General features: G+C 35.6%; 1 protein-coding gene across 1 annotated transcript in view; it reads left to right on the top strand.

Moving 5' to 3' along the window:
- Positions 1 to 16,258, top strand: part of LOC109169959 (eIF-2-alpha kinase activator GCN1-like) — a 64,347-nt gene extending 48,089 nt beyond the window's left edge. The window contains exons 18-23 of the mRNA XM_019318875.1: positions 1,241 to 1,339; positions 1,446 to 1,585; positions 1,686 to 1,825; positions 1,976 to 2,050; positions 2,800 to 2,802; positions 16,249 to 16,258. Coding sequence (XP_019174420.1) covers positions 1,241 to 1,339; positions 1,446 to 1,585; positions 1,686 to 1,782 — 336 coding nt within the window. The 3' untranslated portion in view covers positions 1,783 to 1,825; positions 1,976 to 2,050; positions 2,800 to 2,802; positions 16,249 to 16,258. The remainder of the gene's footprint in view (positions 1 to 1,240; positions 1,340 to 1,445; positions 1,586 to 1,685; positions 1,826 to 1,975; positions 2,051 to 2,799; positions 2,803 to 16,248) is intronic.
- The last annotated feature ends 9,509 nt before the right edge of the window (positions 16,259 to 25,767 follow it).

The following is a 25,767-nucleotide window of genomic DNA, read 5'->3' as shown; positions in this document are numbered from 1 at the left end:
ATTATAAATGTACAATTATGGAGTTATGAATGTACAGTTATGAAGTTATGAATGTACAATTATAAAGTTATGAACGTACAATTATGGAGTTATGAATGTACAGTTATTAACATATAGTAATAAATTTATGAACATATACTTTTATAACAAAACGGTCTGAAATTAAAAAAAAAAATAAAAGAAGATAACAGTGCCTAACGGCACTGTTACCCGTGTCCAGCAAGCATGCTGGACAGGGTCCAACGCATAACGATTGGTCATAAACATATACACTGTCCCTAAGGCCCAAAATATATATAAAAAAGTGGCCTAATTAATTACCCATAGACATTTCTTGTGCTAATCCCAATTTATTATCCATCGGGCCCACGTATAAATATCTAAAGCCCAAGCCAAACCGGCTAACACATTGTTCGGACAGGCAGACCACTCTGTACGCTCTCATCTCTCTCTAAACTATCTCAAATCTCCGGCGGCTTTAAACTTCAAAATCTCCTCCAATCCTTCCCTTCTCTTCTCCGGTTTCAAACTTCAAAATCTCCAACGGATTAAATTTGTTAGAAAATCTCCACCAAATCTCCAACGGATTAAATTTGTAAGAAAATCTCCAACGGTTTAAATTTTTAAGTCGGCTACTCGGCTATTTATTTTGGGTTTCCTTTTTCCGATTGCTCTGTCTCGACTATAGAGGAGGGCAGAGAAGGGAAGCAGAGGAGGGGGGCCATTCATGGATTCGGAAGAATTGGAAGGAACTTCTTGAGGTGTTGGCATTGGAAGGAAGGATTTTCCCCTTGATGTCATTGCCATCAATGACGCCGGAGGTGTCAAGCAGGCCTTGGCATCCCGTCGGCGACGATGCCATCTCCGTCGACGGCAAGTTCATCAATATCGTATCCAGCCGCAATCCCATCAACATCCCGGCAAGGTAATATTTAATCATATTTTATTATTTTAATTTCTACGCAGTGTGGTTTTCGGTTCATCTTAAGACTCATTTATTATGTTTGGTTCGGTACTACGATGTATATTCCTATCTCATGCTATGCAAGTTGTTTGCAGGACTGTTTGATCTAGTGCTCTTGCCCTTGGTAAACTAAGTGCACTCACAACTAGGGTTGATCCTTTGGTTGGTGATCTTTTATCTGCTTTGCAGGTGATGTACATCATCTTATGTTTCTTTTTTTTGTTTCTTTTCTTTGGTTTTAACTTTCAAAATCTAATATTGTGGTGATATGCGCAGCAGGCTTCAGATGTTGGAATTGGTGAGGCTATTTTGACCGCTTTGAAAGGAGTGATCAAACATGCTGCCAAAAGTGTGAGCAGTGCTTCTAGAACACTTGTAGTTACATAGTTTCTCTCTATCATTCAAATAAAAAAAAAATACTCTGTGTTTGTGGCCTTCTTTTCATGTGAAATTACTTCTAAATTTGTTTATTATTTGACAGATTGTTGATGCTCTTTACTATAACCCTTCATTTACGCTGAGCATACTGCAAAAGCTTGGTGTTGCTACAGAGATCTTCAATCTTTGGTTCCATATGCTACAACAAACTAAAAAAAGTGGAGCTCGGGCTAATTCTAAAAGGTAGCAATATGTTGGTCTTGTAGTTCTTGTGGAGAGATGTAAAAGGCATAAGAAAAACAAAGCTAAGAGAAGTGATGGTCTTGCCATGTTGGTATTGCAGGGAGCATGAGAAGAGGGTTTGCTGCTTGGGCTTGACATCATTGCTCAGTCTTCCTGCTGATCAAATGCCTGCAGCTGCCTTTGAGGGCATTTTTTAAGGCCATTCTTGACCTCATTGTATGCACAAGGAGCAACTTGCTGGTAAGTAACCATTTTATTTTATTTTATTATTCTTTTTATTCTATGTTTTTCCCATACTGGTTTTTCTATTTGTTTCATTTGCACTTTAGATGGTATATTCTGATTATTCTCTTAATGTTTGATATCATTTTCTACCTTCTATATCTTCAGAAGCTGCAAATGCAGAGGAAGCTGAAGATGAGGTTGAGATGGATGGATTTCGAAGTGATGATGATGACGATGAGTGTGATACAGAAATGGCAGATGATGGAGATGAAGCTGACAGCCTAAAGCTCCAAACGTTGGCAGCAAAGGTAACAGAATTAAGAGACAAATTGTATCATACCCATCTAAGCATCTTGTTCATGCTTGTTTTCTGTTCATTTCCTTTGTGAAATTAACATCCATCTCTATATGCTGAAACTTTGTGGTTTTCAGGCGAGTGCTTTCCGCTGCAATGATGACGAGGATGACTCATCTGATGATGAAGAGTTGCAATCAGCCATTGATGGGGTGGATCCTTTTGTTTTCTTTGTTGATTTTGTCAAAGGTATGCCTGCCTATTTCATCCTTTTGGGTTAATTAGTTTTTGCTATACTGTGAGATAAAATGTTTTGACCTTGTCCTTTGCTGAAAACTAAAACCACAGCATGTTTCCTTTTATTTGGTTCAAGTACTATTAATAGGTGTATGATTTCAAGTGTGCTCTTTAGTTTAAAAAGGATTTTCAAGTGTGCACTTTAGTTTAAAAATGATTTTTAAGTGTACTCTTTAGTTTAAAAATCATTTTCAAATGTGCTCTAGTTTAAAAATAATTTTCAATTGTGCTCTTTAGTTTAAAAATAATTTTCAAGTGTACTCTTTAGTTTAAAAATGATTGTATATCCGTGATGCTGGTTTTTGTGAAGACAATATTGGTGCTAGTTGGATTGGCAGACAAGGGATAGCATTGGCTTTACATTCTATGGCTATGTATTATTATTACGTGCTTTAAGCTTGTTCTTTATGCTTACCGCTCTCTCTCTCTCTCTCTCTTTGAAATACTATGAGAAATCTGGTTGATTCATTTAAGTTTATAGGTGTCAATATTCTTTTGTAGGCTTACTTCATTTATTTTTTGCCCTAAAAAGAATCTCTTCATTTGTATACCAAATTTTCTATTATTTAATAATTATAGCACAGAAATTCTTCCAAGAATTATTATATGTAAGGAACTAAGTATAATCTATTAATTATACATAAAGATTGTTTTTATTATTGCTGTTGTCGTTTTTGGAATCTGTTTCACATTATTACAAGCATTGGTAACAAGAATTAAGAATGCAAGATTGTTGAGCTCTGATTGCATGGTTATGTGAATTTCCTTTATTATCTGCAGGGTCTTATAATTGGATCTGCTGAATTAAGAGAGAAAGCAGCTTTGGGCCGTGGAGGGTTAATTGAAGTGACAAGTGAGCAAGCATTAAAGGAGTTTTTCATTCCAATCACAGGGTATGAACTGTTACTATAGTTCTACACATTGCTAGTTTTGACCAGAGACTATTAAAAGGATTGCAACCAACAAAATAAGCTATACGTAGATATTACGTTGCCTATTTATGGTATGCAGTGAACTATGCCCTTTATTAGTGCATCATCTATAACAGTCCTCTAATTGTCTGAACTTTTGGCTAACCAGTGTAAGGCCACTCTAGATTGCTTGTTCATGAATTGTTATATGGTGTAGGCCGTTCATCCGTATAATCGGGGACAGGTTCCCATGGCAAGTTAAAAGTGCAATTCTCTCAACTTTGAGCATCATAATACGGATGGGTGGGTTGGCCCTAAAGCCTTTTCTTCCCCAGCTTCAAACAACATTTGATAAGTGTTTGCAGGATAATACAAGGTTAGCTTTTAATTCATATGGTTTTTCAGTTCTTTTTTAGACTCGTTTATTTTGTTAGGTTCAGTACTACGATGTATATACCTAGCTCATGCTATGCAAGTTGTTTGCAGGACTGTTCGATCAAGTGGTGCTCTTGCCCTTGGTAAACTAAGTGCACTCACAACTAGGATTGATCCTTTGGTGTTGGTGATCTTTTTTCTGCTTTACAGGTGGCATACTTCATCTTATGTTTTTTTTTTCTTCTCTTTTCTTTGGTTTTAACCTTCAGAATCTAATATTGTGGTGATATGGGCAGCAGTATTCAGATGTTGGAATTCGTGATGCTATTTTGACTGCTTTGAAAGGAGTGATTAAACATGCTGGCAAAAGTGTGAGCCGTGCTTCTAGAACACGTCTAGTAACATAGTTTCTCTCATTAAAAAAAAAATACTAGTTGTTGTATTTTTTTTTTTTTAAAGAAGAAAGGAAATACTTCAAAATAATATACTGTTCCAGACGACGGGCAAAACAGAAAAGCTTCTCTTTTTCGCTAAATGCCAGACTGAATCAACCCAGTCTTGTCTCTTGGATCTCCAGTGGTTCTATCAAAATGGTAATTTCAAGCATTGCCATTTGGGTGTTCTCTCGATTCATTTTTCTGGCGAATTGGTTGATGGTTTGGTTTGGACTTGAAATGGGCAGATTTGATTCATTCTGCTTAAAAACTGGCAATGATAGACTCGTTTGGCCAAGTATTACACCCCACTCGAGGAATCCGAGAAACACAAAGTCAAAAACATGTTCTTGCTATGATATCTCGATACATTTGTGTCATTAATGCTGAGTTTTAACATTTGATCTGGTTCTGGAGGTTCATCGGTTGGTCATGAATAGAGACCCCAAATTCACCAACTTTGTGGAGCTGAGAGTGTTAGAACTTTTTTTTTTTTTTTTTCACAAATCGTTCTATTGCCTCATGTAAAACTTTTCATGCAATGATAAGATCTGTGCTGTGTGTTCTATTCCTTTCATAGTTAAGAGGCCATTGATTCCTTAAACTGTACTGCCAAAGATGCTCTGATTGAATACTGACTCTGTTGATTGTGGTGAAGAGCGGAATGTGAAGGAAATAGTTAATTGTTTCTCACTTGCTAGTTCTCTTCCACAGTTCTACTAACTAATCCAAGAAGGAGATGAGATAAAACATACTGTTAATCCCCGAGGGTGTCGTTTTGAAGACACTTTTACAGAGTATGAGAGTGAATTCTTTTGTCCTGCGGGATTGTAATGGCTTGTAGTTGATGTTTACCTTGTCAGTTCCGAGCACACAAGATAATCTATTAATCTACAGGCGGTTTGCTGGGCTAATTTTCTCGCTCTGTGTTGATATGACGGACAACGAGTTTGCTTATTTGGAGTGCATCCACTTGTTTGTGGAGATACTGGATCACTTCTTTAGTATTGTTTGCGAGTTAGATTTGGTTTTTAACTTTCACAAGGTATGGTTTGTCAGTCTTTCTTATTGTGAATCTCTGTATTTTCTTTTACTTCTAGTGTATTTACCTTGTGTATGCAGCATTGTTTTCCTATGAAGGTATATCTAATCTTAGATGAATTCGTTCTCGCGGGGAGCTCCAAGAAACAAGTAAGAAGGTGAGAGTAATCGCAAGAAGAAGGATTTTTCTCGCGCCTTATCCTTGTTCTGGTGAAATGTACTTTGCATAGATTTTGCAGAAAAAATGGATGTTTGATTTCTTCTGGTACTGCAGGCTATCATATAGAGGTTGAATGAATTGGAGAAGTTGGAGTAAAGATTGATGATCCATGATGGCCAACCTTCATCCATATTCCAAAGTATGCACCTTTTTCATTTGCTCCCCTTTGATCTTTCTGAACATTTAGGATTATGCCTGCTTCTGTTTGAGACTTTGAATCTCTAGAATTTCTTTTGATTTTACGCGTAAAGAAGATGGATTGAGTGTTCATGTCATAGGCTTGAAAAAGACATTGTGATTGCTGGGCCGTTTCCTCCCCCTATTCATTATTCAGTTTGCTTCTGAACTTTATAGATAGAGAGTGCTTTCATGTGAGAGTGCTTTATATCCAGTGCCTTCAATGCACATGCTTTGGGAGCTTTAGCAGAGGTTGCTGGACCTGGTCTTGATGCCCCCATTGGTACCATCCTTCCTGCTTTACTCACTGCAATGGGCTATACTGATATGGTAGGAACCTAATTTTTATGCCATAATGCCATTTACTTGGTTTCGTCTTTCACATCATTTAAATTTGAGTCATTGCTTAAGTTGATTTGTGTTTTGTTTTCATTGCATAATTTGCATGTGTCATGCTTTCACCTTGAAAATATTGGAGGTTCAAAGTCTCGCCAAGAAAGCAGCAGAAACTGTTGTCACTGTAATTGACGAGGAAGGTATCATGTCTTTGCTGTCGGGGCTTCTCAAAGGAGTTGGAGATATTCAGGCATGGTTTATTGTTTTGAATAATGATAATGTGACTTTCTTTTCTTTGTTTTGCATTTTTTAGCTAACACTATTTAAGTTTTATTCTTCCAGGCTTCTGTCAGTCAACGTTCTGCATACTTTATTGGATATTTATTCAAAACCAGTGATCTATATCTTGTTGTTGAGGCTCCAAATGTGATATCCACCCTGATTATTTTACTATACTATAAGTGATTCAGATTCAGCTACCATGATGGTTATTTTGATTCATTGCATGACATTTATACAATGCACTTCAATGTACTAGTTTATCTTACGATGCTCTTTTACAGGTTGCTTGGGAAGCATTGTCTAGTGTGATAAGTTCAGTTCCTGAAGAAGTTCTTCCTTCATATATAAAGTTGGTTCGTGATGTATTGAACCATGCAGGGAAGACCAGTTCTAATACCTGGTTTTTGCCTCTGGAAAGCTCTTCAACCTGTGCTTCCTATTTTCCTCTAGGTATTCCTGCTTATCTTTTGTTTGTGAACTTAATGTTTACATTTAAAGAATCTCTTTATATTTGTATACCAAAATTTCTAATATTTAATAATTATCGCAGAGAAATCCTTCCAAGAATTATTATATATAAGAAACTAAGTATAATATATTAATCATACATAAAGATTGTTTTTATTAATGCTGTTGTCGTTTTTGGAATCTGTTTCACATTATTACACATTGGCCACAAGTATTAAGAATGCAACATTGTTGAGCTTTGATTACATGGTTATGTGAATTTCCTTTATTATCTGTAGGGTCTTATAAGTGGATCTGCTGAATTAAGAAAGCAAGCAGCTTTGGGCCTTGGGGAGTTAATTGAAGTGACAAGTGAGCAATCATTAAAGGAGTTTGTCATTCCAATCACAGGGTATGATCTGTTACTATTGTTCTACACATTGCTAGTTTTGACTATTAGACTATTAAAAGGATTGCAACCAACAAAATAAGCTATACATAGTCATTACGTTGCCTATTTATGGTATGCAGTGAACTATTCCCTTTATTAGTGTGTCAACTATCAAACAGTCCTCTACTTGTCTGAACCTTTGGTCACCAGTGTAACCCCATTCTAGATTGCTTGTTCATGAATTGTTATTTGGTGTACGCCGTTGATTCGTATAAATAGGGGACAGATTCCCATGGCAAGTTAAAAGTTCAATTCTCTCAACTTTGAGCCTCATAATATGGATGGTTGGGTTGGCCCTAAAGCCTTTTCTTCCCCAACTTCAAACAACATTTGTCAAGTGTTTGCAGGATATTGCATGGGTAGCTTTTAATACTTATGGTTTTTCAGTTCTTTTTGAGACTCGTTTATTCTGTTATGTTCGGTTCTTTTTGAGACTCGTTTATTCTGTTATGTTCGGTACTATGATGTATGTATATTCCTAGCTAATGTTATGTAAATTGTTTGCAGGACTGTTCGATCAAGTGATGCTATTGCCCTTGGTTAACTAAGTGCACTCACAATTAGGATTGATCCTTTGGTTGGTGATCTTTTATTTGCTTTACAGGTGACATACTTCATCTTATGGTTGTTTTTTTCTTCTCTTTTCTTTGGTTTTAACCTTCAAAATCCAATATTGTGGTGATATGGGCAGTGTGCTTCAGATGTTGGAATTCATGAGGCTATTTTGATTGCTTTCAAAGGAGTGATAATTCATGCTGGCAAAAGTGTGAGCAGTGCTTCTAGAACACGTGTAGTAACATAGTTTCTCTCTATCATTAAAAAAAAATATAAAATTCGTGATCGTAATTTTTTTTTTTAAAAGAGAATAAATACTACAAAATAATATACTGTTCAGGACAGCGGGGAAAACAGAAAATCTTATCTTTTTTCTCTGAACGCTGGACTGAATCAACCCAGTCTTGTCTCTTGGGTCCAGTGGTTTCTATCAAAATGGTAATTTCAAGCATTGCCATTTGGGTGTTCTCTCGATTCATTTTTCTGGGAAATTGGTTGATGGTTTTTTTGGGTTTGAAATTGGCAGATTCGATTCATTGTGCTTCAAAACTGGTAAGGAAAGACTCGTTTGGCCAAGTATTACACCCCCGTCGAGGTATTGTGTTCACCAACATTGCAGGAATCCACAGGTTGATTTGCAAGCTCAGGATTGTGCTCATAGGATTGATCAGAAGAAGGAATTTCAAGGGTTCCGTTTTTGCACCGAGGTTTATTCAGTTTTAGCTTAAATTTTTTAACACAGCATGGACATAAATTAATATTCATAAATTATAATTCAATGTGCAGATACTATTGAGGAGAAGATGATTGAAAGAGCTTTTAAGAAGCTTGCACTTGATGCTTTGGTTATCCGGCAAGGAAGGCTGGCAGAGCAAAAAAGGTAAGGTTTCTTATGGTTTTTCCATTTTTGATATATACCTGTAATCTTTAATAACTAATTTCTGAATATATCGATTGCCAGCTAAATTTGTAAAATATTTGGCCAAGTGCTCTATTAATTTGGGAATTTGCTGACCAAGCTTTTCAACAGGAGGGGTCCTGCAATTTATGTGAACATTTTCTCTGATGAATCAACTGCAGAATTTCCTTCTGCATTGGAAACAGCAAGAGAGGGGTAGTGAATTTTATTTGTTAACTCTTTTTTTCTTTAACTCCAATTTAATATCTTGATGTCTGGTTTTTCTTGTTGTTGTATATATTAATTTCTCTGCGGAAGGTGGTTTCTGCAGATCTTAGCAGATGCTATGGGCCTGGGGAAACTGCAAGTAATCCAGCCTTTTCCAGATCCGTATCAATGTTTTTCCCATGAGCTTGAAAGTGTATTTATTCTGTTCATTTGGATCTATGCGCATTAGCCAGTTTTGAACTGTCATTTAGGATGTGGAGAGTAGCATATTCCTTGAAGTTGATTGGCATCGAATTGTACTGGATGAAGCACACACCATAAAATCCTGGAGAACTATGAGTGCTGGGCTGCATTTGCATTGTCTTCACATTGCAGGTGGTGTCTCACTGGTATTCTACTTCAGGTATGTTTCCTCATCAAAGTCCCCATTTATCAAATTTCCTAAAAAGATGAGGCTTTCATCGGACCATTTCATTTGAGAATGTGATACTTTTTAGACTGTTCTCGAAATCTGGTTTATGGTAATGATATCCTCACTGATTATTTAGACCGTTTATGTTAGAATGTGATACTTTTTAGACCGTTTCATTATCTTTTACTTCAAAATTTTAATTATTCTTCTTTTCGCCTCTCTACCCATTTCTTAATCTATTACTCTACTCTCTTTTTCTTCTCCTTTTCATTCTAATATTCATCACGTTCTTTCCCATCCCTACTCGTTTTTTCCTCTCTCTCTCTCTCTCTCTTCCTGTCTCTCTCTTTCTCTATGTATGTGTATATTATCATCTCTTTTCCTTCTTATTCTCCAAACTCCTTTTCTCACTCTCTCGTCTTTTTTCTCTCTCCTTTATCCTCTTCCTTAAACTTTCTATCTCATATTCTTTCTCCTTTTATCCTCTTCCTTTCACTTTCTATCTCTTGTCTCATATTCTTTCTCCTTTTATCCTCTTCCTTTCACTTTCTATCTCTTATCCTCATCCACCTTATTTTTCTTCTCACTTCTTTATCTTCTTCCTTTTCTTCTTCTTCTTCTCTTTCTCATCTTCCTCTCATTTTCTTCTATTTTCCCTTCTTTTTCTTTCATGTTCTCCATCCTTCCCTTAAATAATTCTCATACTTCTTTTCCCTTCCTCTCATGTTCTCATAACTTTTATAATTCTCTCTTTCTATTATTATCCTCGTCACCTTTCTTTATCTTCTTTTAGTTCATTCCTTATTGTTATCTATTCATCCTTTTCATCCCTATTTTTTCCTTCCACCTATCTTCTCATTTCATTTTTCTTTTATCTACCCTTTCTTCTTCTTCTCATCTTTCTCTTTTTTATTACGCATTATTCTCTATGTCCTTTTTTCTTATTTTCCTTATATTTTTTCTTCTTTTTGTTTTCCCCTTCTATTTTTCCATCTTTTCCCCTTTTATCTTTAATTTTTATCCTCTCCTTTCCTTCTCATTCTCCAAAGTCTCTTCGTCTTTTTATTAATCTTCCCTTTCCTTCTCCTTCCATCTCTTATTTGTCTTGTTATCTTTCAGCTTTCTATCTCTTGTCCTCATATAAATTCCCTTCTAGTTGTGCATGTTTATCTTTCTCATGGTGTGAGATATTATTTTTCTCCATCTTGTCCTCGTATTCATTCTCTTTCTTCTTTTTTCTTCATGTTCTCCATCCTTTCTTAGAATAATTCTCATACTTTTTTATTCCTTCATTACGCTTATAGTTCTTTTTATTATTATTCTCATCCTCCTTCTTTATCGTCTTTTAGGTCATTCCTTATTAATCTTCCCATCTTTTTCATCATTTCACCCCTAATTTCCTTCCTTCCACCTATCTTCCATTTCATTCTTCTTTGTCTACTACCATTTTTTCTTCCCCTCTTTCTCTTTTTCGTTCACATTATTCTATATCCCGACTCTTTTCCTATTTTCTTCCTATTTTTTCTTTTCCTTTTCCCTTTCTATTATTCTATATATCTCTGATTTTTTTTCGCCACTTTTCCTTCTCATTCTCCCAATTTTCTTAACTCTCATCATCTTCGTCTTTTTTTATTTCTCTTCCCCTTCCTTCTCCTTCCATCTCTTATTCCGTCCTGTTATTTTTCTGTCTTTTATATCTCATCTAACTTCCCTTCTCATTTGTGCATGTTTATCTCTCTTTTCATTTTGACCATCGTTTCTCTTTCTCTCACTTTTTTTTTTTTTTTTTTTTTATCTTCTTTTTCTTCATCGTCTCATTTTTTATTATCTTATACTGCAAAATTTTTATTATTCTTCTTTTCGCCTCTCTACCCATTTCTTAATCTATTACTCTACTCTCTTTTTCTTCTCCTTTTCGTTCTAATATTCATCATGTTCTTTCTTTTTATTCTAACCTTCCTTTTTCTAATCTTAATTTTCTTCTCTTTTCCATCTTCCTTATCCGTTTCTCTGTCTTCCCTTCTTTTTCTTTCGTGTTTTCCATATTATCATCTCTTTTCCTTCTTATTCTCCAAACTCCTTTTCTCAGTCTCTCGTCTTTTTTCTTTCTCCTTTTATCCTCTTCCTTTCTCTTTCTATCTCTTATCCTCATCCACCTTATTTTTCTTCTCTTTATTCTTTTCATCAAAGTTTAATTTTTATCTTTTTCTCCTTTTTGACCCTCATTCTTCATTTTCCATATTCCTTCATCTTCTCTTTCCTGTTTGTCTACTGCTACTCTTTTTTGTCTTCTCTTGTTCTCATATTCATTCTCTTTCTAATTATTATACCCACTCTTTCTCTTCTTCCTTTTCTTCTTGTTCTTGTTGTTCTTCTTCTTCTATTTCTCATTTCACTCACATTTTCTTCCTTTTTTCCCTTCATTACTCTCATAATTCTTATTTTTTCTTCGTTTCTTTTTCCCCATTTATGTATCTTTAATTTTTATCTTGTCCTTTCCTTCTCATCCTCCAAGTTCTTTGTCTTTTTGTTAATCTCCTCCTTCCTTGTCTTTCAATCTCTTATTCGTGTTGTTATTTTTAAGCTTTCTACCCCTTTTTCCTCATCTACACTCCCTTCTCATTTGTGCATGTTTATCTTTCTCATGGTGTGAGGTATTATTCTTCCCCTACTTGTCCTCATATTTATTCTCTTTCTTCATTTCCCTGATTTATTATAACTTGATGGTATGAATTTCTTGCTTGCAGTGGAGTATTCTCCATCGATAGTTGGAATGGATGTTTCCCATGGCATTTTTAGGTAATTCATTCTTTTCACACAAATGGTATAACCAGCCTGTCACAGTATGTGAAGCCACTATTTACTAACTGATTTATATGAAATGCTTTTTAATGAAGAGATGGTTAATTTATTAATTTCAGCTGTGTGTTTACCTTTGTGAATTTGTCGCTGTTGTTTTATGCTTTGAGATAAATCTTGAATGCATGTATATATAGGATTTCACAATTGGTCTGATTCTTAATTCCGTAATATGGGCACCAATCCACTGGAATTTGCATAATAAGCCTTAACTTTTGAGCCATGTATAAGGATTGTTGATTGGATGAGAAGTGATTCCTGACGGGGAAGCCAATTTGGTATGTTTTGATCCATCTGCATAGTATTCTACTGTTGTTTTGGGGGTTATGATTCTTATTACATTTTGCTAACTTCTCAGGGATCTGGTGACAAGCAGTCAGCTGTTCATGGTTCTGTTTCTGCTGTAATATCTGTTCTCAAGGATCCTGTAAGAAGCTGTCCTCACTTCATGGTTTGCTCCACTCTGTGAATATCAACTTGACTTCTAAGATTATTTAATGGGAGCATGCACGCACCCCTCAGCTACCAAAAATAACTTCTCAGAAAACAGCCTAACAAACTGATGCTAAGAAGCACCAGACTACTAAAAAAAGTAGTAAGTATGATCAGGAACCCCTCTGCATTGAAGTCAGCAACCCAAACACAAGTGAAAAGCATTAATCTGTGTAATATGTTTCTTTTCAATTATTGATTCACAGGTACGCAAATATTAAAATTACATCTGAAACTCCAAATATCGCTCAAGAAAATGAAGCTATAAAGAGGCAAAAACTTGAAGAGGGGAAAGCTAGACAGGTGGGTCATGTATTGTCAATTTTTTTTTTTTTTTTTACCTTATTAAGTGTATCATTTTTCACATATTTTTATTGATGAAGACATTGTGGTTGCTGGGTCATTTCCTCCCCCTATTCATAATTGAGGTAATTTTCTTGTCTTTTAGGTAGAGAGTGCTTTCATGTGAGAATGCTCAACTTGATCTTTTTGTTTCGGTCCAATCTCATATCTTGTCAAACATGAAACATTTGTCTCGTCAATGATTATCTTAGAACGCTTACTTAATTCACAACTTATTGAAGTTGTTATGTATGATACGAAGCTTCATTTGTATTGAAGGAAGCAATTTTGTTTCTGCTTTCCTGTATGAAATTTTCATATTGATATTTTCCGATGTTATAGCATGACCTGAGGTTCGTGAATCAGCAGTGTTGGCATTCAGCACTCTCTACATGGTACCACTAGTTAGTTCTTGGTGTGTTGACATACCAGTTTTTATATTTTAAATATTAGTTTGATGATGAATTGATTATGGTTCCTTGTGTAGACTGCTGGAATGCAAGCAATTGATGAGATTGTTCCGACACTTATTGCATGCAAAATGGATGTTTGATGTGGATGGTTTAAAACGGATTTTAAGGTTGAAAACCATTTGCAAATGTGTATTTTCTTACATATCTGCCTGGGCACCTTTTCTGATTTTTAAAATGTATTGGATGCTTCTTTCAATTTCAGGACCAGTGCTGTGCTGCCTCATATCCTTCCCAAGCTTGTCCACCTTAAAATGTATTGGATGCTTCTTTCAGTGTCAGGACCAGTGCTGTGCTGCCTCATATCCTTCCCAAGCTTGTCCACCTTCCCCTTTCGTAAGTATTGTGTCTGTTTCTTATAGCTTTTTGTATAGAGTAGTATTTCTTTATTATTCACAATGATCTTTGGCTTTATATCCAGTGCCTTCAATGCTCATGCTTTGGGAGCTTTAGCAGAGGTTGCTGGACCTTGTCTTGATGCCCCCCTTGGGTACCATCCTTCCTGCTTTACTCACTGCAATGGGCTATACTGATATGGTAGTAACCTAATTTTTATGCCATAATGCCATTTACTTGGTTTCGTCATTCACATCATTTAAATTTGAGTCATTGCTTGAGTTGATTTGTGTTTTTTTTTTCATTGCATAATTTGCATTTGTCATGCTTTCACCTTGAAAATGTCGGAGGTTCAATGTCTCGCCAAGAAAGCAGCAGAAACTGTTGTCACTGTAATTGACGAGGAAGGTATCAAGTCTTTGCTGTTGGGGCTTCTCAAAGGAGTTGGAGATATTCAGGCATGATTTATTGTTTTACATAATGATAATGTGACTTTCTTTTCTTTGAATTGCATTTTTTAGCTAACACTATTTAAGTTTTATTCTTCCGGGCTTCAGTCAGACAAAGTTCTGCATACTTTATTGGATATTTATTAAAAACCAGGTATCAAGTCTTTGCTGTTGGGGCGTCTCAAAGGAGTTGGAGAAGTTCTTCCTTCATATATAAAGTTGGTTCGTGATGTATAGAAACATGCAGGAAGGACCAGTTCTAATACCTGGATTTTGCCCCCGGAAAGATCTTCAACCTATGCTTCTTATGTTCCTCCAGGTATTCCTGCTTATCTTTTGTTTGTGAACTTAAAATATAAATTGAAAGAATCTCTTCATTTGTATACCAAATTTTCTAATATTTAATAATTATAGCATAGAAATTCTTCCAAGAATTATTATATGTAAGAAACTATGTATAATCTATTAATGATACATAAAGATTGGTTTTATTATTGCTGTTGTTGATTTTGGAATCTGTTTTGCATTATTACAAGCATTGGTAACAAGTATTAGGAATGCAAGATTGTTGAGCTTTGATTGCTTGGTTATGTGAATTTCTTTTATTATCTATTGTAGGATCTCTTGGATCTGCTGAATTAAGAGAAAGCAGCTTTGGGCCGTGGAGAGTTAATTGAAGTGACAAGTGAGCAAGCATTAAAGGAGTTTTTCATTCCAATCACAGGGTTATGAGCTGTTACTATATTTCTACACATTGCTAGTTTTGACTATGAGACTATTAAAAGGATTGCAACCAACAAAATAAGCTATACGTAGACACTATGTTGCCTATTTATGGCATGCAGTGAACTATGCCCTTTATTAGAGTATCAACTATAAAACAGTCCTCTACATTTGTCTGAACCTTTGGATCACAAGTGTAAGGTCATTCTCGCTGTGTTGAAATGATGGACAACGTGTTGGCTTATTTAGAGTGCATCCACTTGTTTGTGGAGATACTGGATCACTTTTTTAGTAATGTCTGGGAGTTAGATTTGGTTTTTAACTTTCACAAGGTAGTGTATTCACCTTGTGTATGCTGCATTGTAATTTATACTTCTGATTGATTGTTTTCTTATGAAGGTATATCTAATCTTAGATGAATTTGTTCTCGCTGGGGAGCTCCAAGAAACAAGTCAGAAGGTGAGTGTAATCGCGAGAAGATGGATTTTTCTTGTGCCTTATCCTTGTTCTAGTGAAGTGTACTTTCCTTAGATTTTGCAGAAAAAATGAATGTTTGATTTCTGCTGAAACTGCAGGCTATCATAGAGAGGTTGAATGAATTGGAGAAGTTGGAGTGAAGATTGATGATCCATGATGGCCAACCTTCATCCATATTCCAAAGTATGCACCTTTTTCATTTGCTTGCTCCCCTTTGATCTTTCTGAACATTTAGGATTATGCCTGGAAAACATGAAACATTTGTCTCGTCAAAGATTATCTTGAAACGCTTACTAAATTCACAACGTATTGAAGTTATTATGTATGTTACGAAACATCATATGTATTGAAGGAAGCAATTTTGTTTGTGCCTTTCCTGTATGAAAAATTTCTTACTGCTTTCCTGAATGCAAGCAATAGATGAGATTGTTCCGACACTTCTGCATGCTCTGGAGGACGATCAAACCCTGATACTGCTCTGGATGGTTTAAAACAGATTTTAAGGTTGAAAACCATTTGCAAATGTGTATTTTCTTACATATCTGCCTGGGCACCTTTTCTGATTTTTAAAATGTATTGGATGCTTCTTTCAGTGTCAGGACCAGTGCTGTGCTGCCTCATATCCTTCCCAAGCTTGTTCACCTTACCCTTTCGTAAGTATTGTGTCTGCTTATTTACTTATTATAGCTTTTTGTATAGAGTAGTATTTCTTTATTATTCACAATGATCTTTGGTTTTATATCCAGTGCCTTCAATGCACATGCACATGTCCGTGGAGCACAAGAATCATCTTGGTAGCCATAATATGCATTTTTCACTTTTCAGGTCTATATATAGAGAGAACTCAGAGAAAACCTGAAATTGATGGGACAAAAACATAGAAGATAGTGACATCGAGTCTGCACCTAAGCTCATCGAAGTTCCATTCCAGAACTGCACAGGACAGGTCGATCACTGGGTTGAGCCATATCTCAGAATCTTAATTGAATGTCTGCATCGAAGTGAAACACCATACTTGAAGTGCCTCCTGATCCAAGTGGTAAGATACTTAAATATTTCTCTGTTTATACATATTCATTTGTTTCCCTTGTTTTTTTTGTTTTTGTTTTTTTGTTTTTTTTTTTTTTTGTGAAGTGATTCCCAATCTATAAAACATGGAGATTATGTCTGTACTGTTCCTTTGCATGATTAGAAGACTTATTTGTGGCTAATAATCTAACAAGTAATATTGTGATTTGAACTCGTTTCTTTGCCTTTGTTCCTGCTGAGGAGGCATAGGTCTCATTGGCATGTAAATGAGTTCAAATTTCAATGAAAGGTTGTGAGTGCACTTGCAGTTCTGCATATACCTGATATATGAGCTGGGTGTGAAATATCTTTAAATGATACATGAAGTCTACTGTATTAAAACCAAATAATTAGTGGATACTTTATTTTTTAGTGGATCTTCTTTTTGCTATATTTTCCCCTACAGATTCACACGTTCTGTGTTTGTGTCCTTTTCCTGTGAAATAACTTCTAAATTTGTTTCTTATAGACAGATTGCTGATGCTCTTTACTATAACCCTTCATTTACGCTGAGCATACTGCTTGGTGTTGCCTACAGAGATCTTCAATCTTTGGTTCCATATGCTACAACAAACTAAAAAAAGCGAAGCTCGGGCTAATTCTAAAAGCTAGCAATATGTTGGTCTTGTAGTTCTTGTGGAGAGATGTAAAAGGCATAAGAAAAACAAAGCTAAGGAAAGTGATAGGTTTCTAATTATTACCATGTTGGTATTGCAGGGAGCAGCATGAGTAGAAGGTTTGCTGCTTGGGCTTGACATCATTGCTCAGTCTTCCTGCTGATCAAATGCCAGCAGCAAGCTTAGAGGGCATTTTTAAGGCCATTCTTGACCTCCTTGTATGCACAACGAGCAACTTGCTGGTAAGTAACTATTTTAATTTTTTTTCCTATGTTCTTCCCATACTGGTTTTTCTATTTGTTTCATTTGCACTTTAGATGGTATATTCGATTATTCTCTTAATGTTCGATATCATTTTCTACCTTCTAAATCTTCAGAAGCTGCAAAGGCAGAGGAAGCTAAAGATGAGGTTGAGATGGATGGATTTCAAAGTGATGATGATGACGATGACGATGATGACGTCTGATAGAGAAATGGCAGATGATGATGAGGATAAGCAGAAAGGTTAGTATGCATTTTTATGTCTTACATTTCATTTGTGGACATTAATTTCTGAATCTAATACATGGTGAAAATCTCTATTTCAGATTTATGTTCGAGAACGCCCCATTTATTTCAATGGCAGAAATGATGAGGAAGTTTGAATCTAGTACAAGTCAGATATCAATGCCACACATGAATTGTTCCATGTCACATGTAAATACAAATCTTGCTTAAAAGTTTTATTGTTTTTTCTAGTACGTTTTCTTTAAAAGTTTGAACTATTTTTCAGGATGGTATGGCTGGATCAGTGCAGAGGAAGGCTAAGCTTACACTGACAAGGCCTAAGGAACCTGAACTTGGAACAGCTCAATGTTACTGTCCAATAAAGCTTATGAGCTCAGCTCAGCTCATAATCTACTACTCTAACTCTATTTTTCTTTTCCTTTTCGTTCTAATATTTATCAATTTCTTTCTTTTTATTCTATCCCCCCTTTTCTCATCTCAATTTTCTTCTTCTCTTTCCCATCTTCATTATTCGTTTCTCTCTTTCTTTTCTTCTTTTTCCTTCATGTTCTCCATCCTTTCTCACTCGCCCACTCTAATTCCCATCCCTTCTCGATTTTTCTTTGTTGATATCTCTCTCTCTCTCTCTCTCTCTCAAGAAGTGACTCCTGACGGGGAAGCAATTTGGTATGTTTTGCTCCATCTGCATAGTATTCTACTGTTGTTTTGGGCGTTATGGTTCTTATTACATTTCGCTAACTTCTCAGGGATCTGGTGACAAGTAGTCAGCTGTTCATGGTTCTGTTTCTGCTGTAATATCAGTTCTCAAGGATCCTGTAAGAAGGTGTCCTCACTTCAAGGTTTGCTCCACTCTGTGAATATCAACTTCGTTTATACAATTTGGTTTGTCTCAATTAAGTTTCACTGACAAAGCCAACGTAGTTTCACTGATTGCTGAGATTATTTAACGGGAGCATGCACCCCTCAGCCACCAAAAATAACTTCTCAGAAAACAGCCCAACAAACTGATGCTATGAAGCACCAGACAGCTAAAAAAAATAGCAAGTATGATCAGGAACCCCTCTGCATTAAAGTCAGCAACCCAATCACAAGTGAAATGCATTAATTCAGCTAGTGCAAGAACGTAGATATCTTTCTTTTACTTCCCATATTTGTCTTGTTTTGTTCTATATCTCTTTATTTTGGTGAGCTGAAATCTGTGTAATATTTTCTTATCAATTATTGATTCACAGGAACGCAAATATTAAAATTACATCTGAAACTCCAAATTTTGCTCAAGAAAATCAAGCTATGAAGCGAGAAAAACTTGAAGAGGGGAAATCTAGAAAGGTGGGTCATTTATTGACTAAAAATTTTTACCTTATTAAATGTATCAATTTTCACATATTTTGAATCTGATCTCCTGAATTTGTTCTCACTTCTGCTTAGAACCTTAGCATCAAACTCCCAACTTTGCTCCATACAACAAGACCTGGGAAATCTACTAGGACCCTTGAACACTTCAACTGCTAAAACACGTACAGAATCCAGAAAGTTTAATATGCATTTTTATGCCTTGAATTTCATTTATGGACATTAATTTTCTGAAACTGTCCTCACTACCAAGGTTCCCTCTACTCTGTGAATATCAACTTCGTTTATACTTTTGGTTTGCCTCAATTAAGTTTCACTGACTGCTGAGATTATTGAATGGGAGCATGCACCCCTCAGCCACCAAAAATAACTTCTCAGAAAACAGCCCAACGAACTGATGCTAATTGCTAAGAAGCACCAGACCGCTAAACAATAGCAAGTATGATCTCAAACCCCTCTGCATTGAAGTCAAAATCTGAATCACAAGTGAAAAGCATTAATCCAGCTAGTGCAACAAGGTCGATATCTCTATTTTAGTTTCCATATTTGTCTAGTTATCTGTGTAATATGTTTCTTATCAATTATTGACTCTCAGGAACACATATGAAAATTACATCTGAAATTCCAAATTTTGCTCAATAAAATCATTCTATAAGGAGCAAAAACTTGAAGAGGGAAAAGCTAGACAGGTGAGTCATTTATTGACTAAAATTTTTTACCTTATTAAGTGTATCATTTTTCACATATTTTTAATATGATCTCCTCAATTTGTTCTCAGTTTTGCTTATATCCTTAGGATCAAACCCCAAACTTAGCTACATAAAACAAGACCTGGGAAATATACCGGCAACTTGTTCACTTCAACTGCTGAAACACGTACAGACGACAGAAAGGTTAGTATGCATTTTTATGTCTTGCATTTCATTTATGGACATTAATTTCTGAATCTAATACGTGGTGAAAATTTCTATTTCAGATTTGTGTTCGAGAACCAGCAGCCCCATTTATTTCAATGGCAGAAATGATGAAGAAGTTCGAATCTAGTACAAGGAAGATGTCAATGCCACGCTTGAATTGTTCCATGTCACATATCAATACAAATAACTTGCTTAAAAGTTCTATTATTTTTCTAGTACATTTTCTTTAAAAATTTAAACTATTTTTCAGGATGGTATGGCTGGAATCAGTGCAGAGGAATCCTAAGCTTACACTGACAAGGCCCAAGGAACCTGAACTCGAAACAGCTCAACTTTACCGTCCAGTAAAACTTAAGAGCTCAGCTGAGTTGGAATAAGAAATGATGGCAAAATTCCCCAAGTTTAAGGCTCGCCTTCTAAATAAGAAGGTACCTCCATTTTGAATGACCGCATTATTTTCCTGAGTGTATACATCTTGCCTTAGTTAAGAGACTGCTTTAGTATTCATGTGCTTTTTGTTTATTCCATGTGTTAATTTCATTTTTATTATTTTTTTCTGCTTTTTATCCCTCATCTAACTTCCCTTCTCATTTGTGCGTGTTTATCTTTTCCTTTTTTTCCTTTTTCTTCATTGTCTGTTTTATTCGTTGTCTTCTACTTCAAAATTTTCATTCTTCCTCTTTTCGCCCTTCTCCTCATTTCATAATCTACTACTCTAATTCTCTTTTTCTTCTCCTTTTCGTTCTAATATTTATCATGTTCTTTCTTTTTATTCTAATCCCCCTTTTTTTGTTCTTAATTTTCTTCTTCTCTTTTCCATCTTCCTTAATCGTTTCTCTCTTTCTTTCCTTCTTTTTCCTTCATATTCTCCATACTTTCTCACTAACCAACTCTAATTTTCATCTCTTCTCGTTTTTTCTTTGTTGACCTTCTCTCTCTCTCTCTCTCTCTCTCTCTCTCTCTCCATCTATATATATATATATATATATTATATATATATATATATAATTTTAACTTAGTCTGCAAACTCTTTCTCACTCTTTCGCTTTTTGTTTATCTTCCCCTTCTATATTTTCCTCCATTCGTTTTCTCTCTCTTATCCTCATACACCTTCTTTCTCTTTATTCTTTTCAATAAAGTGTAATGTTTTATCTTTCTCTCCATTTTGACACTCATTCTTCATTTTCCATATTCCTTCAACTTCTCTTTTTCTGTATGTTTTCTTCCTATTTTTCTTATTGCTCTTTCTCCTTGTTTTTTTTAATCTACTGTTGCTCTCTTTTTCTTCTCCTCCTTGTCCTTGTATTAATTCGCTTTCTTCTTCTTCTCTTTCTCATCTTCCTCTCATTTTCTTCTTTTTTCCCTTCTTTTTCTTTCATGTTCTCCATCCTTTCCTAAAATAATTGTCTTACTTCTTTTCCCTTCCTCCCATGTTCTCATAATTTTTGTAATTCTCTATTTCTATTAATATCCTCGTCACTTTTTTTTTTTATCTTCCTTTAGTTCATTCCTTATTGTTATCTATTCATCCTTTTCATCCCTATTTTTTCCTTCCACCTATCTTCCCATTTCATTTTTCTTTATCTACTTATTCTTCTTCTCATCTTTCTCTTTTTTATTACGCATTATTCTCTATGTCCTTTTTTCTTATTTTCCTTATATTTTTTCTTCTTTTTCTTTTCCTCTTCTATTTTTCCACCTCTTCCCCTTTTATCTTTAACTTTTATCCTCCCCTTTCCTTCTCATTCTCCAAAGTCTCTTCGTCTTTTTATTAATCTTCCCTTTCCTTCTCCTTCCATTTCTTATTTGTCTTGTTATTTTTCAGCTTTCTACCTCTTGTCCTCATATAAATTCCCTTCTAGTTGTGCATGTTTATCTTTCTCATGGTGTGAGGTATTATTTTTCTCCATCTTGTCCTCGTATTCATTCTCTTTCTTCTTTTTTCTTCATGTTCTCCATCCTTTCATTGAATAATTCTCATACTTTTTTCCCTTAATTATGCTTATAGGTCTTTTTATTATTATTCTCATCCTCCTTCTTTATCTTCTTTTAGTTCCTTCCTTATTAATCTTCCCATCTTTTTCATTATTTCACACCTATTTTTCTTCCTTCCAACTATCTTCCATTTCATTCTTCTTTGTCTACTCTTATTTTTTCTTCTCCTCTTTCTCTTTTTGTTCACATTATTCTATATCCTTACTCTCTCTTATTTTCTTCCTATTTTTTCTTCTTTTTCTTTTCCCCTTCTATTATTCTATTTATCTTTTATTTTTTTAAACACTTTTCCTTCTCGTTCTCCAAATTTTCTTAACTCTCTTCATCCTCGTCTTTTTTATTTCTCTTCCCCTTCCTTCTCCTTCCATCTCTTATTCCGTCCTGTTATTTTTCTGCTTTTTATCCCTCATCTAACTTCCCTTCTCATTTGTGCATGTTTATCTCTCCTTTCATTTTGACCCTCGTTTCTCTTCCTCTCGTTTTCTTTTTCCTTTTTCTTCATCGTCTCATTTTTCATTATCTTTTACTTCAAAATTTTCATTATTCTTATTTTCGCCTCTCTACCCATTTCATAATCTATTACTCTACTCTAATTCTCTTCTCCTTTTCGTTCTAATATTCATCATGTTCTTTCTTTCTGTTCTAACCTTCCTTTTCCTCTTCTTAATTTTCTTCTTCTCTTTCCCATCTTCCTTATCCGTTTCTCTATTTCATTCCTTCATGTTTTCCATTCTTTCTTACTCACTCACATTCGCATCCCTTCTCGTTTTTTTCTTTGTTGACCCTCTCTCTCTCTCTCTCTCTATGTATGTGTCTATTATCATCTCTTTTCCTTCTTATTCTCCAAACTCCTTTTCTCACTCTCTCGTCTTTTTTCTGTCTCCTTTTATTTCACTTTCTATCTCTTATCTTCATCCACCTTCTTATTTTTCTTCTCTTTATTCTTTTCTTTGAAGTGTAATTTTTATCATTTTCTCCGCTTTGACCCTCATTCTTCATTTTCCATATTCCTTCATCTTCTCTTTTCTGTTTGTGCTACTCTTTTTTTCTTCTCTTGTTCTCATATTCATTCTCTTTGTTCTTATTATACCCACTCTTTCTCTTCTTCCTTTTCATCTTGTTGTTGTTGTTCTTCTTCTTCTTCTTCTTCTCTTTCTCATCTCAGTCACATTTTCTTCCTTTTTTTTCCTGCATTACTCTCATCCTCCAAGTTCTCTTTATTCTTTTCGTTAAAGTGTTATTTTTATGTTCCCATCCTTTCTTACTCACCAACTCTAATTCGCATCCCTTCTCGTTTTTTCTTTGTTGACCTTTTCTCTCTCTCTCTCTCTCTCTCTCTCTCTCTCTATATATATATATATATATATATATATATATATATATATATATATATATATATATAAATAATTTTTATGTTATTCTCCAAACTCCTTTTCTCACTCTTTTCATCTTTTTGTTTATCGTACCCTTCTTTCTCCTTTTATCTTCCTCCATTCGTTTTCTCTCTCTTATCCTCATCCACCTTCTTTCTCTTTATTCTTTTCATTAAAGTGTAATGTTTATCTTCTTCTCCATTTTGTGACAGTCATTCCTCATTTTCCATATTCCTTCAACTTCTCTTTTTATTTGTCTTTTTCTTCCTATTTTTCTTATTGCTCTTTCTCCTCGTTTTTTAATCTACTGTTGCTTCTCTTTTTCTTCTCCTCCTTGTCCTTGTATGAATTCTCTTTCTTCTTACTTCTTTATCTTCTTCCTTTTCGTCTTCTTCTTCTCTTTCTCATCTTCCTCTCATTTTCTTATTTTTTCCCATCTTTTTCTTTCATGTTCTCCATCCTCGTCACCTTTTTTTTTTAATCTTCTTTTAGTTCATTCCTTATTGTAATCTATTGTAATCGGTCGGCGACAGGAGAAACGAACAACACTACCTGAAGCGTCTCGTCGAGACTAGTCTAACGGTGGTGACTGTGTCTCGATCGGAGATGGTGCGTGGCGGTGCAGGCGGAAAACAAGGCAGCTGTCCAGCGACGTCGGTGGCGCGAGGTGGTGCAGGTGGTGGCGATCGGCGATCGGACTTCAGCCCTAGGATCGCGACACTGTTCCGATGAGGCCTGTGGGCTTGGTTTTGGGTGAAAAGCCACAAGTCAGGCGTCGGAATAGTGAACAGTGGCGGCAGCGGCGGTGGATCTCGTGGCGCCAGAAAAGGGATAGAATTCTAGGGTTTAGGCTCTGATACCATGCGAAAGAGTGAATGGTGCTATAACCTAATGGTTTCAACAAAAGCAACCAAAGCCAATTCTTGTCCTACCACCAACTGACATCCAAGTCATTGAGTGTGAACAGTCGAAATTAGAGTGCGATTTCTATGAGGCTCTCTACAAGAAATCTAAAGTAAGATTTGCAGCCTCAGCAAGTTTGTTTGGTTTCCCATTTTCTCATGCTCGTTAAATACCCTCCAAGAAAGCTCTGATTTTTATTTTTATTTTTGTGTGTCGTGTTAGAAGTAGCAACATTTTCAAGGGTTCTTTCAGATTATTCAGACATGTGGTTCGAAATCTGATATGCATTTTTGGGACTGGGAACTAACAGCTTCTTGTCGATGAACCAGGTCCAGTTTTACGAATTTGTATCACAAGGCTAAGTTCGTCACAGCTTTGCAAACATTCTTGAGTTGCTACTCAGATTGAGACAGTATTGCAACCATCCTTTTCTTGTGATGAGGTGAAATGCCATTAGAGCTTTACTGTACATGTCTCTATGATGAAATATACTCTGATCTCTAAAACAGTTTATTTCCCCTAACAAATATGCAAACCTGGACAAGCTTGCCCAGAAGTTCCTTGAAACAAACCCTGATTTGGACAAGGTTGCACAAAAGTATGTTGAAACAAACCCTGATTCTGCCTCTCAGAAGGTGCCTACTCGACCATACATTGAAGAGGTTGTTGAGGAAATCCGTAAAGGCGGCGAAGACACAGAGTGTCCCATATGCCTAGAGTCTGTAGATGACCATGTACTCGCACCTTGTGCACACACAATGTGCAGAGAATGTCTGTTATCAAGCTTGCGAAATCCATCTTCTGGAATGTGTCTAATCTGTCGTCAATTGTTAAATAGAAACGATCTGATCACTTGTCCTAAAGCAAATAAATTCAGAATTGATGTTAAGGACTGAAGGAGTCTTCAAAGGTCACAGAACTGATGGATCGTTTGCAACGTATACGCGATTCAGGGTCTGGTGATAAAATCATTGTTCTCACTGCAGCTGTAAATAAAGATGAGCTACTGCAGATGGTGAGGTTTGGTGCTGAGATGGTTTTCACTTCCAAGGATGGCACAATCACAGATGAAGATATAGGATAGGACAGATGAAGTTATAGGATAGGATCATTGCTAAAGGAGAAGACGCTACAGCTGAACTTCATGCCAGGATGAAGAAGTTTACAGAATATGCTATCAAGTTTAAGATGGATGACCATATGCTATCTTTTTCTTTTTTCTTTTTTTCCTCTCTCTCTCTCTCTTTCTCCTCTCTCCTCTCTCTCTCTCTCTCTCTCTGGGATAATCTAGATCTCATTTTATGCAGCTGCTGATATCTATGACTTCCATGATGATCTTTTGTTTTTTGGGGTTCTTTTTCTGATGCTGCGATTTTTGATATTTAACTTGTTGCTGATGAAGGATGAAAATAAGGTTGATTTTAAATAGATTGCCAGTGAAAATTGGATTGAGTCACCATGAAGAGAGCGAAAGAGTATGCTAATTGCCAGCTGACTAATAAAATTATCTTTTTGTTGAATGATTTTTGACAGTTCTCTTTGTTAATAGTTACTCGGAGTTGAATATTTCAAGTAAACAATGTGACAGAATGGTCCTGCAAGATCCAAAGATCCTCGAATTCCTCACATGCCTTAGTCGTAAGCACCTCCCTGTGATATGTTATTTTAGATTATTTTATCTACTAGTACCTAAACCTTTTAATTTTCTTCTACTTTT

This window comes from Ipomoea nil, unplaced genomic scaffold (assembly GCF_001879475.1).
Source record: "Ipomoea nil cultivar Tokyo-kokei standard unplaced genomic scaffold, Asagao_1.1 scaffold3321, whole genome shotgun sequence".
Classification (NCBI taxonomy): domain Eukaryota; kingdom Viridiplantae; phylum Streptophyta; class Magnoliopsida; order Solanales; family Convolvulaceae; genus Ipomoea; species Ipomoea nil.
The sequence above is the reverse complement of the archived record's forward strand: the minus strand, read 5'-3'. Positions and strand labels throughout refer to the sequence as shown.